Source organism: Molothrus ater, chromosome 1, assembly GCF_012460135.2.
Source record: "Molothrus ater isolate BHLD 08-10-18 breed brown headed cowbird chromosome 1, BPBGC_Mater_1.1, whole genome shotgun sequence".
Lineage (NCBI taxonomy): Eukaryota > Metazoa > Chordata > Aves > Passeriformes > Icteridae > Molothrus > Molothrus ater.
In genome coordinates, this window is record NC_050478.2 from 119299069 (window position 1) to 119323313 (window position 24245).

General features: G+C 35.4%; 1 protein-coding gene across 3 annotated transcripts in view; it reads left to right on the plus strand.

Moving 5' to 3' along the window:
* Positions 1 to 24245, plus strand: part of C1H8orf34 (chromosome 1 C8orf34 homolog) — a 150337-nt gene that overhangs the window by 29598 nt on the left and 96494 nt on the right. For 2 of the 3 annotated variants that reach the window (XM_036400626.2, XM_036400632.1), the window contains exons 4-6: positions 3998 to 4126; positions 17806 to 17834; positions 23921 to 24090. In XM_036400626.2, the coding sequence (XP_036256519.1) occupies positions 3998 to 4126; positions 17806 to 17834; positions 23921 to 24090 (328 nt within the window). The remainder of the gene's footprint in view (positions 1 to 3997; positions 4127 to 17805; positions 17835 to 23920; positions 24091 to 24245) is intronic. The other variant, XM_036400640.2, reaches the window with a different exon arrangement.

A 24245-nucleotide genomic window follows, 5' to 3' on the forward strand; every position in this document is an offset into this window, starting at 1 on the left:
TATGCAAGTACAGTGTTGCATGCTACTAGTTGCTCTCAGTCAGTCTAGAACTGTAACCATCATTCTTTTAGCCTTCTAATATCCAGATACTATGTAAACCAGTTTGGATTGATTATCAAACAACTCCAACCTGAATGCAAGATTTAAATACATGAGTAATTTTACATTATATGATACATATTTTTGTTCTTTGAGATGTAAGATGGCCATACAATGCATTAATGAAATGTTGGATTTAATGAGCAATTGGTCTGATTCTGTCTGCAGATCATGCATTGAAAAGACTTGAATGGGTAGATAAAACCAGTACTGATCTTGTACCATCATCCAGTAGAAAATAAAGGTGTGCTGATTTGTGGCAGAATTCATAACACAATTGAGAATGAATCTAATGTGCATTTATGGTCAGGGCACACCACCAGAAAATCAGAAATACTGGTAAGTGTGTCTGTCCAGTCTCCTAAGATGAGATGGTGAAATCTCAGCTCCCTAAAGGGAAACTCTACGTCTTTCAATACAAATGCTACAATGTAGATGTAACAAATCTTCTGAATTATAGGCAAATAATTTCAAGAGGAAGTGTTATATAATATATAAATCTCTCAAATAACAAAGATGAAGTTGAAGTGTATCATGTGGTAAGAGAATTGAAATTATGGATATGATTTTGTGGAATGATTGAGCGTAATAAAGAAGGAGGGAGGTCAGAGTATAATGAAAGGATTTTGCTAAGTGTGTAGTGACACATGCACGTAAACGATTAGTGACGGACTTTGTGCATACAGAGGAGGATCATGTATTTGAGAAGATTCCTAAGAAGGGTCATATGGTGTTTGTACAGTTCTGAATGCTTCCAACAAAGGCATTCATTTGAAAATTACCAGTGCTTGTTGATCCTACAGCTGAGAAGGGAAGGGTTTATGTTTTGAAAAAATCTGTAAGCAAGAAGGAAATGAACTTGAAAGAACAAACATGTGCCACATTATTCTACTAAATAGATGTTGTTTTAATATCCATTCATTATTTGAGAGACTAGGTAAGTAGGAAGAACTATGTCTTCTCTAGAAGTAATAAAAATTTCAGTCAGTTCTAATTCTGTTTAACTTCTCTGTTTTGATTCCTCAGAATGAGCCAAACCATTGTTGAAACAAATTGTATTGAAGCATAGAAATAATTCATGACAGCATATCTATTTTGGTACCTTTTCACTGAAGTACAAAATGGCTCAGTAAAACACAGATGATTGTCCACCAGCATGCAAAGCAAATTTCCACCATGTTTTTGACTGATTTCTCACTATTCATCTAGTGAGCTGCAGTCTAAGCTTCCTGTGTTTGTGAGACATTTCTCTGAAATGAGCAACCAGGTCACTGTCTTGAGCAAGTGTCTGTAATTTTCTAGAACAAGAGTCTTGAGACTTTCTTTTTCCTCATGTTAGTTGGTCCATAAACTTGGCAGCTGCTGATCCTGGAAACTCCACAGCTGTCAAGTAGCTTGTGTCCCATGATAAATTATCATGCTTATCCTTATCCAGCTTATGTCCCATGATAAATTTTGCTTCACAAGCATATGGTTTCTCAAAAATCCTTTTTTATTTTGAAAAAATGTGTTTTGTTTCAAACTGACGTGGTATAAAATTCTAGCTTGTGGAAATTTTCTGCAACCTGGAAGCTCCAAGGTTTGGTAATTTTTTTATGTGGTTTTACTGTATTAAATTGTTGCCTGTTGGTATTCTGGTGGTACTGTGAGAATTTTTTGGTGTGACACGTTCAGCATAAACATAGAAAGTCTGTCATACTGCTAATGAGTGATTGATGTAGAATATAGTGTTGGCACACAGAAGGATGATGGTAAGATGACTGCAAAAGGACTCAGAAAGAGAGAGAACTCTTTATAGAATTTCTGTTCTAATTTATTAGAAATTTATATTTACAGGTAGTAATAATTTTGAAAAAATACTAGGTGGAACGTTTTTCTTTCTGTAAATAAGCAAAAAAAAAGGATGAGAAGTGCTGAAGTTGTGCTGTTTAATTTGTATATGCTACAGTCTTTGAATGGAGTCAACTTTTGTTACACCAGAATTTAAGTAACTTTTAATTGATCTAGAAGTTCTTAAACCAGGGAATTATAAAGTAGTGTTTGAAATTTGTAAGTATCAACAAAAAATTACAAGCTACTCATCTGAGTAGAGACTATTCATACTCTAATACCTTAAAGTCTGTATGTATTTACTGGGAACCACTGTAGCTCATTATTTCCATTGTCCTGAGAAGGAAATAAATTACTTGCCTTTTTTGAAAACAGAGCAGAACAAGATTGACACTTCAACTTGCTCCTCTCTTCTCTTCTCCTTATTGAGAGTTCTTATGTCCCTTTCCTTCTATTCTTATCACTGTAGGTCTTTTTAAATGTCTCTTTTGTCTTCTGTCTTTGAGAATGTCTGTAATTGCAGTCTAATACGTTAACTTCCCTAATAGCCAGGTTCCTGAACGGGTATTACAGATCAGGATATACTCTGGGTTGTCAGAGTCTCCATAGATGTCTGTTTTGAAGATGAGTTGGTTTATGTATACAGGAGGTAAAATCATTTTATTTGTGAAGGAATGACTTCAGCATAACTTTGTCCCATTTCTTTACCTGGAAAAGGTGACTATTGACTTAACTCCACAAGAGAAAGTTGAAGCTGATCCAAAGTGGAGCAGATTATGTATTCACACAGAGGAAAGTCAGCATTAAGGCAAATTTCAATACCAAGTTATTTAACATATTTTGTAATTGCTACCAGACTTGATGTATGAGCATGATTTCCCCATACCATCATAAAAGCAGTCTGAAGTTCCAAATTATCATAAAACCACCTTTTTAGCACAATCTATAGGAGTCTGTAAGTTGCCTTCTTAGCATGTAGAGAAAATGATGTTTATAAGCATAGATTAGTTGACAGCTGTCAAATTAGTAAAAAAAATTTTGAAGCTGGCCAGGATATTTTAGGCTTTTCTTTGAAGTTATTTTTAAGTAAATGGTCAGCAACTAGTAAATGATGGTTGGTAAAAATGCAACTGGTCCTTTCTGGTGGAAAGGTGGACTAGACATCATCATCTTCACGCCAGCATGGTAATGCTGTGTTTGGAGACAACCCAACTGTTGCATTTCTTGGCAAAAGCAGCAGCTCACTTAGTTCTGAACACTGGCAAAAAGAACATGTTAAACTGCAGTTCCAGAAACGGCATTGTTTTTGTTTTCATTTCTACAAATTGTTCAAAATGTTCACATTGTTCAAAGAAGCTCTGTTCATTGTGTGTCCTACATATCTCAGACACTCCTCTTCGTTGTAGGTAAACTTAGCTCAGCAGTTGAGATACTGCTATTTTAAAATTAAAGGCTTTGGGAATAGATAATGAGCAGCAGATTGTAAGCTCAGGTCTGTGCTTCCCAAAGGTTGAGTTTGTTTAAGTAGTGCAATGAAGATTAGAGGCTGTACGACATGAATGATAAGGACTTTCTTTATTTCACTGTTTTTTATGAACTTTATGATTTTTGAAAAAGAAAAAAGTTGTTTTAAAAGGTGTATCTAAAATATTTTTTTTCTTCTTGATAAAATAACTAGCAAAGTCAGAAGTTACTAATTTTTCTTTCAACATTTTTTCTTATTGATCCCTAGGCACCACAGTTCTTTTTTGTTGTAAATTAGATACCATCATGTACAATATTTTAAATATATTTTTTATACGTTAGTTTTATTATTTTCAATTATGAATGTTAATTATCCTGTTTACCAATTAATTCATTAAAGAATAATTCAGGTATGCATTTGTTCACAGATGTTTTTACTTCACATGGACCAAAGAAAATATTTCCAGCAATTAAAATAAAGGGATAGTTAAGTAATTTCTACCCAAGATATTTGGGCTTGTAAACTCACTGTGCAGATTTTTTTCTACTGTAGGAGTCTGAACTACCAAATCTAAACTTCATCTATATATCTGTGTATATTTAGTGCCAAGGTCAATAGAGCATCCTAAATGGGATTGGAAGACAAAACCGGAGAACCATGATTTTGATGAACTAAATCATATTCTTCAAGAGAGCAAAAAGCTTGGAAAAGCCCTTGAGAATCTGTCTCGCAGTAAGTTGATTGATTTTAGTTTTTTAATGTAACCATGCAGCCTGAATTGTAATTTGGAAGCATGTATCAGGAAGGTGGTCTTCTATTCAATGAAGACCAACGTCATTGACATCAGCACTTAACTTCCTGTTAAGGTTTACAGATTGTCTGAGATAATTCAGGAGCTCTCCTGGAAACTGAAAATACTACCCCTGCACCACCTTTTTTTTTTACTTTAGTTTTCTACCAGTTTAGTGAGCTGAATTAGCTCATAAGGAGATCAATGCAAGAGGCTGGTTTAATGAAAATGGTGGGAACATGCAGCAGGAAGATTGCTCCTTTGTGTGGTAGTTAAATGGATTAACCTTTGCAAAACCTTAGCCTCATTGATGGAGTTCAGACCTGTTATTGAAAAACATTTAGCTATTTTGTAGCCTTGATTTCATTGACCTTCTAGTTTTCAAAAGAAATTACAATATTTTAAAGCATTTCAAATAAATACTCAGAAACATAAAATACTGTTATTTCATAATAAACCCCACGTATTATCCCTTAAACACTCATGTAATGAACAGCTCTGAGGCTCACTGGATATGATCAGGAATACCTGCTCTTTTTTTTTTTTTCCTTTTCTTTCCTGTAGAAGAGAATTCTGAAATACATTTGTGGTAGCAAATACTGCTAACAATTTTTAAAATATGAAATGATGACAAGTACTCTTTGCCATGCTACATGAAAACTAGGTGTGACATGATCTGGGAGATATTTGTGTGAGAAACATTTATTTCTTCTCTCTTAAATTTTATCCCTGGAAGTTCTTGATTCACTGGGGAATTTACAGATAGTGAGGTCAGAGTGAGCTGAATGAGGAACAGAAGATTTGTTTTGCAATTAATTTTGAGATTCAGCATTTTTTCAAATTGTGCCAAATACCTTAAACTAGTTTTCCCAAATCACACTCTCCCAAATGTTTTAGGTTGATCACAACAGTTAGATTCTGAACAATTTTCAAACTTGTACTATAGTTAGAGAGCTTTTTTGAAATACTTTTCTAGTTAATTGGTCTATCTGCCTATAAGGAGCTCTAAACCAACTCTGGTCAGCATCTCTGATTTGCAGCCTCACTGTTGCCTGACTGTGATGGATGTGGGTGTCATTTTCAAGCTTTTCTCCTTCAGAGACTTGTAGCCAAGCTATGCACAGATACAGAAACAAAATTTTGAATTTCAGAAAGGGTTATTTATTCACTCTCTGGAGATACAAACCAATCAGATGGGAGAGTTCAATAATTAATGCCTAAATTCACTCTTCAATCTTACATCTTTGTCTTTCCTTCAGAATATTGTGAAGTTTCCACTTTTACCTAGAACTATGCCTATACTTCCTTATACCTGAAATAGATTTTGTAGCATTCTGTACCTCTCCTTGCCCCACAGTTTTCTAACTGGAGTGTAAAACTCTGCAGCTCTGCTGGGTCCTACACTTGGACTGGGTGAATGTACCTGGTCACCATTGTAGGAGTCTGTTTTTCATAGTTATTTCACAAATGAACATTCTTCACTGTTTCTTGCTAGTACTTGATGCTTGGTGGTTTGTCAAGATAATATGGGAGTTGAATCCCATCCCCCAGAGTGCTTTAAATCACTCACAGCCTGTAAATAAGTTCACTTTCATGAATGTGCTCTCTATTTCTTCATCCAGATCATTAATGGAAATATTGTCAGACCTCTTCATGATCCCATTTCAGATCTGACAACCAGCCCTTGAAAGCTACTCAGTAAGTGTGTTTTTTCCCACCAGATGTTTTTCTACCTTGCAGTGTTTTCATGTAGATTGTAATTCTCATTTTTTTACTGAAGTATCATCTAGGATAGTAAACATAGTCTTATCGCTTGAGTATTTTGCATCTGCTTCTTTTTCTTATCCACTAGGCAAGTTTCCCAAGTTTCCCAATTCCAGAATGCAATTAGACTAATTTAATGTGATTAATTCTTGATAAATTCATGTCAGCTCGTTCTTATCGCCTTTCTATTCCATTAGATGTTGATACATTATTTATTTAACAGCTTTGTCTATGATTCTTGCTGTTGTCTGATTTAGGCTTGGTAGTTAGTAGTTGCCCACATCTTCCCTTTTTCTTTTTCAAAGATTTGTATTTGCCCTTCTCTTGCCTCTCTGTTCCTGAAAGACAGTTGCCAATGGATTAGGGGTTTCTTCAGTTGATTATTTAAATGCTCTAGAATGAATTTCACAAGAGTCGTCTGATTTGAATGTATCTAAATCTCCAGCATATCTTTCAGCTTCCCTTGTCTGGCTTGCAGTTTTTTCTTCTTAAAACCACTACTGTTAAGCATCTGGCTGCCACTGATTTTCTTTTTTTTGGTAAAGACTGGAGCAGAGAAAGTATTGAACACTGGGAATTCTTTGTATCATCTCTTATTTGCTTTCCTTCTCTTTAATGTAATAGTTCTGTATTTTAATTTGTTCTCCTTTTCTAGTGTATTTATAGTATCTTTTCTTACAGCTTTTTATGTTCTTTTATAGTTATTAGTTACTCTGCACTTTAACCTTTTTTCTTGTTGGTATAATTTAAATACTTGCATCAGATTAATTCTAAGACATATCTCCTTGCTTCCAGGGTTTGTTTGTCTGATTTTCACTTCATTTCAAAAAATAAAAAAATCTTTGCAATTATTTCTTACCTGTCAGCATGATATTGAAAAATCAAAATGAAAAATGTGAAAATTTTGTAAATAGAGAAAAGGTGGAATTTTGAAAATAAATTAATTTTACTGTTCTCGCAGAGATAGAATGTAGATTGCACGTAGGAAATCTTAGGGGTCTTCAATGAATAGAAGGTCTAGGACTTCAAAAGTATAACGTGCATGAACTCATTCTGTGCTGTATTCAAACAAACATCCCATATGGTAAATTTTAAAAAAGCCATCACAAGATCCCACATCTACCTCTCCTGAAGCTTATTTCGGACAGGCTAGTTAGGGCTTTTGTTTCTACAAGGATGCAATGCGTTTAGTGCTGCATTTGATACTAATCTTATTTTGAAATGGTGTGGGACAGACACTGGGCTCAACAGCTGAGTACACAAATGATCAAAATGTACTATTAATGGCTTTTTACGGCACCTTCTCTTTTTTCCTTCAGTATTTCAACAGTGAAGAGTGACACATAAAATGAAATATTTGAAGTTAAATAAATTTTCCGTCAAGTCCTGGAATTTATTTACATTTTAAAGATAAGCTTTGGATCTTCTAGTGAGTTTCCATGACTTTGTTGCCTGTTAGGCAGCTGACATAGCCTGTGAATTAAATTCCAGTTTCTGTTGCTTCATTTACTATGCTTTCTAGATATCTGCTTTGAGACAAACTTGTGCACTTCATGCAAAATTAGAACTGCCTGTAAGATTTGGAAGGTGAGACTTGGGCACTTAGATGTCTGGTCTCTTCTGTATTCATTCCTAGTGATTAAAACAGAACTTTATTTTATTTGGACCCTTTCTCCCAGTCCCTGTCAATAGTGAGTAATTCTGTGCTTTAGTAGGTCTGAGAAACCAGCAAATGACTTCACACTCAGAGTTGAAAGTATCCTAGGAGTTTTGGGAGTCTGGAGAAGATTATTTTTGTAATTATGGTCTAAGTGTGGTGGAGCTTGCTGATTTAAGTATACAATTTTTCAGAGGCTTAGCCACATGGGAGAGCTGGATTTTGTTTGCTTCTTTAGTCAGCTGTATGTCATTGAACTGGATTTGGAACTATCAAGTCATCTATTTAGGGAAGATTTTGGTTTATAAAGCAATCTACAGGAATATACTGTGTTTCCCTTGTGCATGTTTAATTTTCTTTTATTGCAAGGTCTCCTATCTTTATTGTTGTCATCCTTCTTACTGTGCTGATCATAAGGAAGAAAAGTTCTATCCTGTTTCAAATATATACTCTTGTATTTCACCTTCTGGCCTGTTTGCCTTTAAACAGAATTAAAATCTGTAAAGTTAAGGATCTTGCTGATGAATGCCTTTGATCTTGCCTTTGTCATTCCCCTATTTTCTGAGGATGGAAAAATAGATAACAAGATATGGAAACCAGTGAATTATGAGAGTTTTGAGTAGGGGAAAACTGAGGACTAAATCAGTGAGATCATGCTGCAGTTAGGTGGGAACTCTGCATACTTGATGAACAACATTGCATCTTTTATACACACAGTTAAGGATTAGGGTGCATATTGAAAATGTGTGCATATTAAAGGTGCTGGTAACTGCATTTGATGAAAAAAACATCTTCTGCTGTGAGATAGGTACTCTTTCATAATCACAAATAGCCTTTTAGTGAAGGTGACTGACATTTTGTTCGTAGTGTTTAAACGGTTGTTCAGGCCAGGTGTACACTTCAGATCAGAGGGGAAGAAACAAATTTGTCATGCTTTGAATTCAGTTGATATTCTAAGGTAAAAGATGGTAGTAAGTTAACATTAACTGAAACTATGAATCCAAGTCAGTTTCAGGGAATCCCAGAAACAATGGTATCTATGTATAACCAACAGGAGAAAAATCCTCTTTTGTTTCTTAATTTTGAAGGGGAGTAATCAGTAAACAATCAGTAAATGAGAAAACCATAGTTTTCCATCTAGTAGGAGATACTGCTGGAAATCATAAGGAATTATAGAATCACAGAATGGTTAAGGTTGGAAGGGACCTCCAGAAGGCATCTGGTCCATCGCTACTGCTCACGCAGGCTCACCTAGAGCCAGGTGTCAAGGCTCTTCAATACCTTCAAGAAAAAAAATCTCTAAGTCCCTCCAGAGTATATCAAACAGTTATTTATCATAATATTAGAATCAGTTGGTGGTGTTTATAATTTTGTTAAGAAAGGCAAGCATGATAGTACCTCTTTAAGAAAAGTATAAAATAGTAAAACGTAAAAGCGTATGTTCTGTTTATATTTCACAGAGAAGAAGACAAGCAACAAGAGTAGAAATCTCATAACTAGAAGGGTAGAACAAGTTCTAAACAAAATTACAATATGTTAACAAACTGCTAAAATCATGTCCTCAGTTTAGTGGATGAACCTGTGAGTATGTGGGATGTGAGAAGCTATATATACATCATGAACTACTTGAATGTATTTAGTAGTCTCTGACAAACACATTAGAATGAGGTTTCATTTAGAAGCTTCTACACTGTAGGAAACTATTAATGATTTACATTCCATGTATGGAAAATGAACTTTATTTGAATGACACTAACATTTATTGAAGCTAGACATTTCTGATGGTGGTGATCATGATGATATAACTTATATAATGCACATCTTCAGGACACATAACTAGACTTTTGTCGATTGCCTTATGAGGGGCATTGTTTTAGGACATAACATGTTAGTATTTTTTTCAATTGTATATAGCTGATGATCTGAAATTGATGTAGAGTCTATAAAGATGACTTCCCTGATATCAGTTGATCATCTAGCCCTAAATGTGTTCTGCTGAGTGAACCACAAGACTAGTCATCATGTAGAGAATTTTTCCCTTCTTCTCTTCAGCCTGAACTTTAAAATCATGTTATTCTTGCATGAGATCAATGCTTGTGATTTATTTTGAGATCAACATTTTTAGATAAGCTCAATCAAACCTTTAAGGAAGATAATTTTATCTCAGTGCTACAGCTGTTATCTGATACTGCCTTTGCCCATAAAATCCACTTGCTTTTAGTATGATGCATGAATAATAATACATACTGGCTACTGAGTGTTGTGGATTACCCATCTTAACCCACCTATTGCAGTGTACACCTTCCCCTAAAGAGTTCTGCAGTTTTGATTATTCTTTTCTGAGATTACCTTGGCCTAGGTGAGTTTCTGGGACATAATATTTGTTGGATACTTTATATTTCTCTGTGTTTGCATAATTCATTAGTCACTAAACCTAATCCTGAAACCTGTGTTCTCCATTGGAGCCGCTCAGAAATTTGGATATAGGTATTCTACAAGTCTAAAGCAAAGATTATTTTGCTAGGGATTAGTTATTTTTATCTTTTTTTAAAGTCAGTATGAGGAGGAGGGATTAAATCCATGCTTTCTAGATAGTAGCTATAAGATGTGTATTGTGCTCCTATGTTGATGTGTGGTGCCTTGAAGATGACAGTTTCTCTTGTTTTAATATGGCCAAGTGTTGGGAGGAATATTATCCCTGTTCAAGATGGATACCACTTTAAACAAAAAGTTTAAAGTTGCTTAATAATGAGGACATACAGCCCTCATCGGTAAAAACTCTGAGATATCATTTCAATATGCCTTCACAGAAAATCTCTGAGTTACTACTGGAGGAAAGTGGTAAAATGACTCTCTCTAGGTAAAGGAATATTATAAGAATGTCTGTTATGACAGTCAATGACAAGCATATTTTAAAGTTCCTACACAGAGATGAGTGAGATTTTTAGGTTTTTGTGTACTTTTTCGGGGGGAGGAATACTTTGTTTGATAGAACCAGAGCAACCATTTTATGTCCTTTATAATCCAAGAATGGTGTGAAAGAGTTTCAGTTTTCCTTGTTTTCAATACATGTTTCATAGAGGTACAGGGACTAGAACATACACTGCTGCCTGCTGCAGTATGGCACAAGGTTTTGCCATGGGAAATGCAAGTATATCTAAGATGGCCTGTCCCACCAGTAAGAACAACATAAGCTTCCCCTGAGAATTTGTAGTTGGAGAATGCATGGGGCGGTGAACTGCTGGACAGTTGATACATGATACAATATTTCTGTGTTTGTGCTCAACAGGATTAGTAATGGTAGAATAAGAATGCTATTTCTGTCCTGGAGTTTGTTATAGAACCTGTGATATGCACTATGAGGTTGACAGTCCAGCCATCCAGAAGTTCCCTGGCCTGGACTGATCCTGAGAATGAATTTTGTCAAGTTAGTCAGAGTTGCATTGAAGTTGTCTTAGTATGTCTAAACTTTGAATGTCAAAAGCCATGTGTCAAGTCCAGAAAGCTTTGTCTGGCAGGTAGGAAAACTGGCTATTGGGAACTCTGTGGCCATCTTCTGGATGTTTAGGAAAATGCATAAATATTTCCTTGAATATTGAGTTAAATAATGGTAGTCTGCCATACATTAAAGTAGTAGCATTTTATTTTCTTATGATTGGGTGCACATAAATTTTCTCAGGTGTACATTGTGTGTTTAGAAAAATGCAAGTCTTAAAAAAGCCCCTCAACAAATTTTTATTATGTGTTATTTCTTCCTGTAATTATTTAAGGACCACAAATAAAAGCAAAAATGGTAGATATCTCTGAAGTTCCAAAACTTTCATTTCTTACCAGAACTCCAGATCTGTAATTTCAGGTGTGTATAGCATATGAAAATATTGCCAGATTTTAAGCTACTGTAAAGTTGATCAGGAATAATGCAGCAGTAAGGCATTTTATACCTTGCCATTTTATAGAATCATAGAATGGTTTGAGATGGAAGGGACCTTAAAGTTAATTTAGTTCCACCCCTTTCCATGACCTGAAACACCTTTCATTAGATCAAGTTGCTCCAGGCCCTGCATAACCTGGGAACACTTCCACAGATGGGATATCCACAGCTTCTCTGGGCAATCTCTTCCAGTGTTTCCCACCCTTACAGTAAAGAATTTCTTCCTAATGTCTAATCTAAACACTGCCTCATTTAGTTTAAAGCTGTTCTATCACTACATGCCCTTGTAAAAAGTCCCTCTACAGCTTTTTGTAGCCCCTTTTTAGGTACTGGAAGGTGGTGTAAGGTCTCCCTAGACCATTCTCTTCTCCAGGCTGAACAACCCCAACTCTCTCAGGCTGTCTTATAGGGGAGGTGCTCCAGCCCTCTGAGCACTTCCATAACCCTCCTCTGGACTTGCTCCAGCAGGTCCATGCCCTTGTTTTTTGGGGAGTTCCAGAGCTGGACACTCGAGGCAGGGTCTCACAAGAGTGGAGTAGGGGCAGAGAATACCTGCCTTGACTGCCTGGTCACACTGCTTTTGATGCAGCCCAGGCTGGGGTTGGCTTTCTGGGTGCACCTTTCAGGTGCGCATTGCAGAGTAATGTCAAGCTTCTTGTTTACCAACACTCAGCAGTCCTTCTACCCAGGGCTGCTCTCAGTCCATTCTGTGCCCAGCCTGTACTTGTTTTGGGAGTGCTCTGACCCAGGGGTAAGACCTTGCATTTGGCCATGTTGAACTTCCATGAGGTTGGCACAGCCACCCCACCTCCTCTCAGGCCTGTCAAGGTCCCACTGGATGGCATTCCTTCCCTCCAGCCTGTCAACTGCATCACACAGCTTGATGTCATCAACAAACATGCTGAGGGTGCACCTGACCTCACTATCCATGTTACTAAAATAAACAGCACCCCTTCCAATACCATCCCCTGAGGAATGCCACTCACCACTGGTTTCCACTTTGACACTGAGCTATTGGTCAGTGTTCTTTGGAGTGTGGTCATCCAGCAGTGACCCTCTGACTGATCCACCCATTAAAGCCATGTCTCTCCAGATTACAGACAAGGATTTTGTATGGAACAGTGTCAAATGCCCTGTACGAGTCCGTGTAGATGATGTCAGTTGCTCTTTTTGAAAAAGACCTGAACTTGTGTTGTTCCTTTTGTTTTGAAAATTGATTTTATGCTGTTGAATTGAGAACATCAAAGTCTAAAGATCACTTTTCAAAGAGAAATAATATCACTGAGTGGAGAAATTAGGTATTGGACAAATAAAGCTCTTCTGCGAAGCATATGCAAAAGCTAGGCACTTTAAGGACTCATGGAATTGTTAACAATGTTCAGTTTTCTTTGGAAAGAAAGTTAATTTCATGGTAAGCTAGAAATGAAGCAGAATGTCCTAAGCAGAAAACCTGTACTGTAGAAGATATTCATTCTAGACTCAGAAGGATTTTATTTTATTAAAATATAATGCAAAGGTTTTGAGAGGTGGCTTTTACATCAGAGAAGATGCTGTAACACTGTATTAATTTACATATTTATTTTTCCATACTTACCATTGTGTTGCTGCAGATTGTCAAATGGATAGAAGACTGGGATAGCCATGTAAAAAATGGTTTTAATAATCCATGCTAATTTTAAGAGACAGGACAAACAACTGATTTAGTGTTTTAAATATTAAAAATGTGTAAGGTAAATGGCTAATACAGCGTGAGATACACTTTTTAGGCAATCTGCTTAAAGTAGACATGATAATAGTAATTAAATTATAATAAGTTACAGGTTGTAAGTTATAAGTTAATAAATATAAGTTATAAGTTAATAAATTACATTGTTATTACATTGTTTGTTAGATATATTTCATTTAATTGTAGCATGCCAAACCTTTCTTGCAATCACAGTACATTGTTCTTCCAGTCCTCTTCAGAAACCAAGCTAATGACAGAATGAGTGTTCCAGCTGAGAGAGGCTGTGTTAGCATTAACAGCTCCTCTCCAGATTTGTTGCTGATCAGAGATGGCAGTAGTTGTGGCTGTGGAAAATTTCTGAAGGACTGTGGAAACATGTTCATACCAATTATTTCATTGTTCAGCACCCTTACAGCATAGTGTTGTTACCATCCTAAAGTAGAAACAAGTGCCCTGAATTTGTCTTTGTAATTCACCACACAACTGAGTTGGATAGATACTTGTGATGCCTGATCAAATTTCAGCACCAGTAATTACTTGTAAAAGGGAGAATTTTTTTAAAGACGTTAAATTGGCAGCTAGTTACCTAAATAATTACCATGTTAAACCTTGCCCATGAGCCTTAGCTGATGCTGGGAAGCAAACTTCTCACCCTTTTATTTGCAATGGTTAGTAAGAGTGGTTGGTCTGTTGTATAGTTGTCAGTCACATTATGATATAAAACTATGGCAAATGTTATCTGTGAGAAACAGCTGCTATAAGAGTAAAGGTAAAGCATACTCCTTTATTTCTGGAGGATTTGCTTTTGACGTCAGAAGACCTCTCCCAACAAAGGCAGGAGAGCAGTTTTTAACAGTGTACTTCTTATCTGCTACTTGGTGTCTTGCAGCAGGGCAATGATGATGCAGCTCTAAAACATTCACCATCATGCAGAGTCAGGCTTTAAATACTCTAAGCTGGGGGAAGTCCGAAATTGTTGTTCATAGTAACTTTTATTCTAACAAAGCCATAGGATTTAAGGTTGAATAAACTAGATGTGTCAGTTTTTCTGGTGTTAAGAGGTTTTTTTGTGATTAGGATTAAGTTTTGATGGAAAAGGTTACAGTTCGAATAAGTGACTAAATTGTCAGATTGAAAGTTTTTAGTGTATGGGCATTTTGGCTATACTATTTTGGCTATGAATGTTTTACTTAAAATTGCAATGTTGTTTCCATTTAGTGTTTTCATGGAATGGGCTTTCCCTTTGCCTCTAGTGTTCTGTGATTTTATAATGCTGTTTTCCCATTTAGAATTTTATATAAAAGGTAAATAAAACAATTACAGAAAGTGCAGAGAGCATAATCAATTACTTTTTGTCACCTATACAAAGAAGTGACAAAAGGGTTTTCTTTTTGAAAAATGCTGATGTTGATACTAGCAATTACATGAACCAAAGATAGCAACCATTGTTACAATTTCTTTATAGAAATTCAACTATTTTAAATTGTCAGTGTATTATTTGAAAATAAGGTAACTGACCGGAACCTATTTGACTGCTGAAGTCATGAGTCTGCTAAGGGTTAAGAAATTAACAGGAATCCTAAATACTCCTGTACAATAATGGTGACTGTCTCTAGTTTTGTTCTCGGGATTCGGAATTAAGGTTTCTTTCATCTTTTTTTTTTTTTTTTAATATTATGGTAAATATACAAGAGTTTCAATTTTTTGAGGGATTATTTTGTGAAAACTGGAGTACATATTATTCCACCTGACATCTGCACCCAAAAAATGATGTTGCTGTTGAGATTTTCTGTCTACTGCTCATAGGGTGCAAATCCCCCTCCTCTCAGTCAGCCAAGACATTCTGTAAGTTTGGCAATTGCAAAGAAAACTGTTAAGAGTTGAGTACACACTAACTGTGGTGCAGTAGTGTCTTAGAACGAAATAAGTGTTTTTGCATCCAGCGCTTTTTGGGGTTATTTATCCTAGTCTCTGCTGATGGAGTTGTGTTATCAGTGACTAAAAGAGTACTGTTAATATTAATGAGGCTCAAGACAACAAAAAGGTCTGTGTGACTGACATGGTAAATACCACCTCCAGAAGAATCACTGTGGTAAGATTGCTGCAACAAGATCCTTAAAAAGTTTCTTCCACAGAATCCTTTTTCTTTTCTCTTGATGCCACATTAGAGAGAGAGGGCTAAAAAGAGTTTGCAGGTTTAAGTCTGATTTCTAAATTCGTAAAATTTTATTTTGGCAATGTGTCCTCAGAAACTGCTAATTCTCTACATGCTTGTCTAAAAGATACAGTTCATTTTAGTGTCTTGCTACTGTTTCCAATTTAGTAAAGAAGAAATTTGAGGCATTCTGGGCAATTCAATTACTCAGTTCAACATCTTCTCTAAATTCAGAGTAAGTTCTAGGGAGCAATAGGACTTACACAAAGCATTTTACTAAAAGCACATTCATTTAGATTATGGATGTTTTAAAATTTTATGTTTTATATGTAATATAATCAGAGAGGTTGTAGAGCTTTTTGAGTGAGACATAGTAGTGTGTACTGTTTTTTTCTGTACTGTTTTTGCTACTTTGTTCTTTTAGTACTGATCTTTGATAGGCAGCATAGGCAGTTGGGTAGTAAAAAACATTTGGTATTTTTTGGAACAGATTTTTGGAAATTATAGGATTACCTTTTATATTTTCTTTTACCATACTTGAAAATAAAAATATTTTAAGGGGTGAGTCAACACAAGATAAAATTGCCCTTCTGTCCACTCCCAAGTTACAAATACCCATTCACAGGGATGTGTGAAAGCAGAAGAAAAGGGTCCCAATCTTCAATATGAGGAAATAAACCTGTATCAAAACCAAATGAACTATATTAACACTATGGGAAATTGCTAAGAAAAATTAATTTGACTGTTAGAGAGTATATGTGGTTGTAGGATGGATTGACCTTGGTTATGCAAAATGCATCCATGTGATGGAGAGCTGGTTGATGGTAGCCAGGTTTTCAAAGATGAGGTGAAAAGAAGCTTGAATTAGGTTTTTACTACCTCCAAGAGTGAAATTATCTTCTCCATTTGGGATTGAAGAAATTCATAGCACCTTTAAGTCTGGTTGATGCAACATGGCTATTATACTCTATGGGCATTAGTATTGTGTCTGGGCTAAATAATAGTCTGAAGTTATTAAAAACTGTCTAATTGCAGTGAGGGATAGAAGGATTAGTCAAAATAGATCTTTTTCAATTTGATCCACTTTAGTATTATTGAATTACTGTAAATATTTATTTAACTCCTGCCATATTTCTTAGGTGTTGATGAGGTCTTTAAATTGAAATTGCAGTTCTCTTAGAACTTGTTCCTTTAAAAGGAGAAATTCCGGTAAGGAATTCATCAAAACTGAGAGGTAGCCAAATAGAGTTAATGATGAAAAGCACAGTAAAAGCCCCCAAAGAATTCATGTAGTTATGATATATCAAATAGTATAGACTTATATATGTACAAACTTATATATTAGCTCATACTGCTGGACTCTTTAGTGTGATTTTAGAAAGAGTAAAATCAGCTCTCTACTCAGGTGACAATACATATTTTGCAATATAATCTCTTGCATTTCATCAAAGAAGGTGTCTTGATAACATGATATGATTTAGAAGACAGTTTTCAAGTGGGTGTTCTTCTTATGCGTTTCATTTATTTTCACCACCAGGAGAAACTTTTCTTTGGTTTTGAAGTTCTAATCTGGAAATATTTCTTATCAAATCTCATAAGAATCTAAGACATGCTTGCTTCTAATCTATCAGAATTTTCAACGTGGTAGGATTATATATATGATGACTTGAGCACTCCTTGTGATATACTGATGTTTGTAAAAAGTTAAAAGTTCTGAGACCAACTCTGCATATTTACTGTGCTGCAGAATAGAAATAATTGAAGCATGACATGATGGAAGCAAGCATAGGGAAACCTTGGGCAGGCATCTGCAGAAAAGATGAGCAAATTCTTGTTCGGAGGATTTAGTTCTTGTTCTCAAGTTCTTGTTCAGAGGATTCAGGAAATACTTTGCATTCTATTGAGACATTTTACTTTATTCTCTGAAGTTCCACCTGGTTTTATAGGATCATTTCCACTTTGTATTGTGAAGAAAGAGATAAGAGAAATGTCCATATTGCCCTGTAATTGCAGTATAATGTGTTATGCATGCTGGTCAGGATGAGATTTGCATAATAAGGTGTCCATTGGTTAATCTGATATTGCTGATTTAATTTTAGAAAGCAGATAGATGTATGCTTAAATTTGTTCTCACTTTACTGGCACATCTGCCATTTTCATTTCCATAGTTTTTTGAAAAGTCATTTTGATAATATTGCAGCTGAGGAAAATGAAGAGTGTATTGTTTCCAGGCAATTTCACTAATGGAACAAAATATGATACAGGTACAGCAGCATGCAGAGAACAGTATGTATAGTTTTCAGATGTAACCTTACTTTTACTTACTGTACTAAAAGACGTGTAGAAAGCATTTTTCTGAATTTTTTTTTCAATCTGTTTTGTTTTCAGGCATTGCTATTTCTGATGAACTTGATAAGGTAAGACTGATAAAAGACGTCTAATGAGCAATACAAAGAGACAGATGATTATGATAAGGCACATGCCACTGTCCTGGCATACACACGTCTGTTTTTTTAGGTTCAGAAGAAGTTTGGGTATGGAAAGCTGTATGGGTACGTACAGTATATGTGGATGCATTAAGATCTTGACCAAAGATCAGCTGTCCAGTGTGGAAAAAAAAAAGTGACTGAGTTTTAAGAGACTGTTAGTGAGACCATGGAAATACTTTTGGTCTTGACACCATCTTTGCTTGATATAGTCTGTTGGATTACTTTGTGTACTTTTGGAAACATTTAGCCTTGAATACCTTTTATTAATGAAATTAAATTCTGCATTTCCAAATATGATTTGTGATAATACTTAGAAATTATTTTAACACCCAGTTTTACTCAGGAATGCACAAGACATAAAGATCAATCTTTAATACCTCCTTGCTGAATGCAAAAATGGTGTCTTCAGTTCTGGCCATTTTTGGTACCTTACACAGTTAACATGAATTTTAATTCAAGATGTAATAAATTCTACAGGGAAAGAGTAATCAAGCTAGTTTTATTTAAGTACTTACAGAAACAGAACCAATTTTTCTTCCCTATTCTCAGCAGTGAGCAGCAGTGTGCTTCTTGTGCCAAGAAACTTGTATCGTGTTCTTGGTGTCAGAAACCATTGCTGTCAGGAAAATGAGTTCAAAAGGTACATAAGACACAGGAATAATGCCTAATATAGAACACTTTGTTTTTTTAAATAACTTTTGTTTCTGTTGGTAAAATGAGGACACAAATCCTTCTGACACAAGTCATATAAAATACCTTCACTGTGTTCTCCAAGGAAGGCCAGTTAGGTAAGACTGAAAAATGTTACCATGCAGTCAAGTGCATCTGTGGCTGCCATTTCCAGACTATGGCCTAAGTCTTCCCACTGTTTCCATAACTGGGCTCAGAAGTGATGGTAAACACAATTAGAAAGTCCTTTCATTAGAACCCTCACCTCTAAGAATACTTAAGAACTCAATTTGTTATGGTTTTGTTGTTGGAAAAACCCGAAAAGATATTCTTTGAGGGAGGAAGAAGACAATTTAGGCTACAGCCTGGTATCACATACTTTTTACATATGTATTTTAGCACATAATTTCTGGTTGGTTTGATTTTTATAAAACTATGATATCTTATTGTTCACAAACATTAATGTTTTTAAAATTTAGTTATTCAGTGTGAAAACTGGATTGGAGAACATAATTGGGGAATTTCCACAGGATGCAGTTTGAGTGAAGAGTCAGGGTTTTTTTGTTACTATATACTTAATTTTTTATAATTTAAAACTGGAGGGTGGTAGGCATTTAAAAAAAAACAACAAAAACCTTGGAATTAGGTTATATACATTTAATTAATACATTGAATGTTCTGGAAATCAAAAGCTATTTCTACAAAACCCCCAAACAATTAAACTCTCTAATATGCACCAGTTGTGCAGTACAGCTCGACAGGCTTTCAGCATAGATTTAGAGAAGAGTGATTTTTTTTACCTCCATGATCTTCAGTGGACTTCATTTCTATTTCTTGTTTGACCCTTTAACATTTTTAATTAATGTAAAATCTAGTCTGTTTTAAGAATAGAAGCATGGCCAGGACCATTCTGTGGAATTCTGCCTCCTAGGAATGATCCCTTACACAAGCTAATTCCTGAAATGTTCCTGTGACTTGTTTCTTCATGTATTATTTGTCTTGGGCCAAAAGCAGCTAAAGACAATCTGATAATAGTTGTTTTAACATTAAAGAGAATTGGTTCTATTTCACTTGAATGTGTTCACAGGCGATGTTTATTTTTCAGGTATAAATGCAGTCAAGTTTTAAATTTTTAATACATGCTGATACTAGAGCTTCCTTATCTAAACTGTAGCAGCAATGAATAATTTTTGAAATCACATTCATCTATGGTTTGGATGAACAATTTAACTCATCAGGTGCATGTCTTTGGACTAGAACAGCATAGCCAAACTTGGCATTGGATTCTAGTAAAACATCAGCATTGCAGGGATGTTATGAGAGACATATAAAATTCTTCAGTGTGCTCTTCCTTGCTTTACTGTCTTCGTGGACAGGAATATTTTGGGGAACTAAGACTATGACAGAGCCCATAATTATGCTGTTTTATCTGTGGTTTAGATTATGAATCTAGAGAAAACAGAGAATGCATGTGTATGTTTCTTTATTTTTGATTCTTTATTTTTGTTTCTGATTGTCTTTTTTTAAAACAAAATATTTCTTTCTGGGTTCAGTAACCTCTAGCTGCCTTTGTCAGGGGAGTACTTAATCAGCATTTTTGGCTGATGTAACTCCCCCTCTAAGTAATCCAGTTAATTAGTTAGTTGCTTAGTTACTCTAGCATTTGGATTTGGAAAACCAGTTTGCTCTGAATCACTTTTGTGAAAGAGTGTTTCATTTAAATGGATTCTTGCCAAATATCTCCTAGTATTTTTGTCAGTACTTAGAGCTTTTGTCCAAGACAGTAATAGAGAAAATACAGGCACACAAGGTGAATCTTTCAGTCAATATGGAATTTTCCAGTTTCACATAATCTGCTAAAATTTCTGAGTTCACTGGTAACCTTGCAAAAATAGCCAAAAAAATCCTAAAATTACTGCAATTAAAATAGGTTTATTGTAGCGATTACCTTTTATTTCATTTACTTCAGGCTTGCAGAGATGTTCCTGTCTCTCTTGATGATTCAGCCTCTGTCTCTAGGCCATGGAGGCTATGTAAAGTCAGAAACTGGCACTGCAAGTACACTGTGTAAGGAAAGGAAATAAGAAGGGATGCCTTGTCAGTCACATATTTTAAAATGCAGATTTAATATAATACATATTTCTGAACTGACTCACCCTCATTGCCACTGAACAGAAACTATTGAGGGATTTTAGGGAACTGCAAACTTTCATGCATAATGTCAAGGGTTTAATGTAAACAAAGAAGAGTTAGGATGTTCACCTTTTTTTTGATATTCACAGAGTTCTAGGCTAAAAAAAAAAAAACTCTGGAGGAAAACACTGAAGAGGGAAATCTGTCATAAGATTGTGACATTTGTCTGAAATTCCCAGTGATATCTTTCAGTCACTTCAAACACTAATAATGGAAGATGCTTAAGTATTAGAGATCCGGAGTTAGACCCAAGTGAAGATCTAAAAATAAATAGTAAATTTTGACCCTCAATGTTAATATTAATTTTTTTCTATGCTGTCTAGGGCATACTTTCTTCTTATATGCAGTATTCTAAAATGAAAACAGGTTACAATTAATAAAATACAGCAAACAACTATTCTTAAGTCATAAAAATAAACAAATTTCTTCTCATCCCAAAGTATTTCTCACTTTGGAGATTCCCTTAAAATCCATATCAGAAAATAGGAATACTAAACTATTTAGGTGATGTGTAAATAAATGGATATACAAATGCTGTCCCCTGAGGTAGAGGTTGCATCCAGCAGCCACATCTCAGCCCAGTGTGAAGAGTAGAATCAGCTGTCTGTCAGTCTTTCCCTTCTTCTCCTTTTCTCCACATAAAGGAAGCTTGAGTATGTCAGTTTGGTAGCCACTGATGTGGATAAGTGGATGACACCTGGACTGCACCATGAAATAGTCCTCTTTGTTTTAGTGCAGATTTAAATACCTACCTGTACTGAAAATATTTCTGTGCACGCTAATGTCACTGTCAATATCTTCTGTTATTTATGGGTGAATGTAAATTGGAAATCAATTAAGATTACAAAGTTTATTTGAAAAAAAGCAACCAAAACTATAACATCTTGCTTGAGAAGAGAATACTTCATCTCAGTATTTTGCAGCCTTTGAAATAGACTGCCAAATGAATGTCCTGGTGTTCTGAATAGAGCTGTCTCTGCTTCTCCATTTGGTGCCTTCACTGAGGCTGCTTATGTAGTTGAAAGGAGGACAATAAATTAGGTCAGTGAAACCATAGTGTACTAAACGAACAAAATTGAAAAAGGAAAGCAAGGTGATAAAGTGGGGCAAAGCATGACTGTGTAATGTAAATTACGTTTCTGTTAAGTAGAGTATGAAAGTGCTACTTTATCCCTAAAATGCCTACGAAATTAGCATAGTGGGGACAGACACAGAGTGCATGTTCTATTTATTTATATGTTAATTTTGCAGTGCGTAGTGTCAGGAAAAACTTATGGGCAAATTTTTTGGTGCTTTGCATTTTCATTTAAGGGACTGAAGGCTTTTAGCAAGATTGACAGTGCAAGTTATTCTAACTAACTCGTTCCAGGAACAATTTTTATTAATTATTAGAAACTATCCTAGGGAGAAAGGGACAGGATAAAATAATTAGAATAACAGTAATAAACCTCAGAAGGGGCCAGATGGTTAATTAACTAATGTAAGCGCCTTGTGTAATGAAGGCATTATGAGCAGCGAAACAATCTTTTTTCTAAGCTCACAAGAATTGTTACACCTGTGACAATTTACACTTGTCAAATGCCCAGAGGTGACTGTCATCTAGTCTACATTACTTGACTATGCCACAGCTCCAAATAGAGGCACAAAATATGTCTTTGTAAGTACATTAAAAAAACCCAACTCAAGTGGTTAAGTATCTGAAGCCATGGATTCAATTTTCAGTGGTCCTTGCAGAAAAAAACATTGTGTAAAATTGAATTAGACAGTCAAGTGATGGAGAAATATGGACAGAGGTATGGGGAGTGGAGTGTGGAAAAGCAATCACAGGCACATTGCAGAAAGCAAAACAAAAGAACAAGGGTGAATGAGTCAGATCCGGGACCTGGGTTGCATTTGACTCTCAAAATAGAGGTTCTTGTGCTCAGCAAAGTTGTAGCATGTAGTCAGAGGGTAAATATATTCATATTGAAAACACTTCGCAGCTTTTCTTTTTGTTTTTTTTTGTTTTGTTTGTTACTTTCATTTCAATAGAGGCCTCTACTTCAAACTGCTTTTACTGTATCTGTTTCAATTAGGAGGAGATTTTCAAAAGTGGTTTGTTTTTAGGAAGGAGATAAAATATGGTTTCTAGGCTACCTAGTCAGTGTGCTGTACTTTTTCCAGATGCTTTTTGTTTGGAAAGCATTCTTTTATGGCAGGAATATTTATTGAGGCACTAAGTTAGGTAACAACCAAGGATTTGCTTTCCTACAATTTTCACTCATTAAATGGTAGAAATATATCTCTCCTAATTAGGCGCACTGTGTTTGAAATATCTTTAGTAGCCTATAAACAGTTTAATTAAAGAAAAATAACTATTCCTAGCCCATAATTTCATATCCTTTTTTTTCTGGTATACAGATGTGTTTTTTAGTTTGACTATGCTGTTCTAAATGACCCTTTATATACAACCATTCTAGTATAATTGAAAACAGAGATGCTCACTACATCAGAATGCTTTTTCATACAATTTAAGGACAACTTATTACTTTAATCTAAGATGGTGCAAGTTATTGCTATTGTTTTGAATATGTCAGTTATATTTTGCTTGCTTCTTGTAATCCTGTCAAGTTTATTGTCCTCCAGTAAGTGATTAAAAATAGTTTCAGAAATGCTTTTTATTCGAATGTTAATACTATTTTCAGAATAGAAAGATACATTATGTAAAGCCCAGCAGGGTTATTTTTAAAATGCAAAATGCAGATGTAGTTATTAGTTTTGCATTAATTTATAATGCAAATAAGAGTGATGCTATTGATCTACAACAGTCTTTTGGTTAGGATTTTTTAGTACAAGTGGCCTTGTGTTGCTTAGCAGAACAGATACACTGAAGGTTTTAAGAACTGTGCATTTATTAAAAAAGTGATTTTTCTACAGTTGCAATTAAAAAAAAATCAGTGATTTGAGGCATCAGGGCACACAATTATTTATTGGAATTTTGTTAATGGAGAACTTTTCCTTAGTTCATCATTGTTTCTGGGTATTTTGTATTCCTCTGAAATGGTAATGCAATATATTGGTTTTGTACTTCTAAATTTTTTTTTCTCTGTTTACATCTATGGTTGAGAACAAACAGTGCATTGTTATTTTTTGTTATTTTTATTTCTCTTCAGGACACAGCAGGTTTTAACACCCCCCTTCTCAGACCTCGTGTTATTGGAGAATGGATTGGCCGTGAGGAGAATGATGCAGACCCTCTGGCTGCTGAGATGCTGCAGCCACCAATACCAAGGAATAAAAATGAGCAGTGGGACAGCGAGGATAGCAGCAGTCCTGGAGGAAGGTGGGTTTTTGATCTGGCCTAGAAACTTTATATTTTGTAAAACAGAGGTGTCTTTGTTACAAAAATTCCATTTCTGAGGGCAGAGTGCAGGGGTTTTGAAATCTCATGCCATAGTGTGGGCACATGCAGAATAAGTAGAAGCCATTAATATGTGA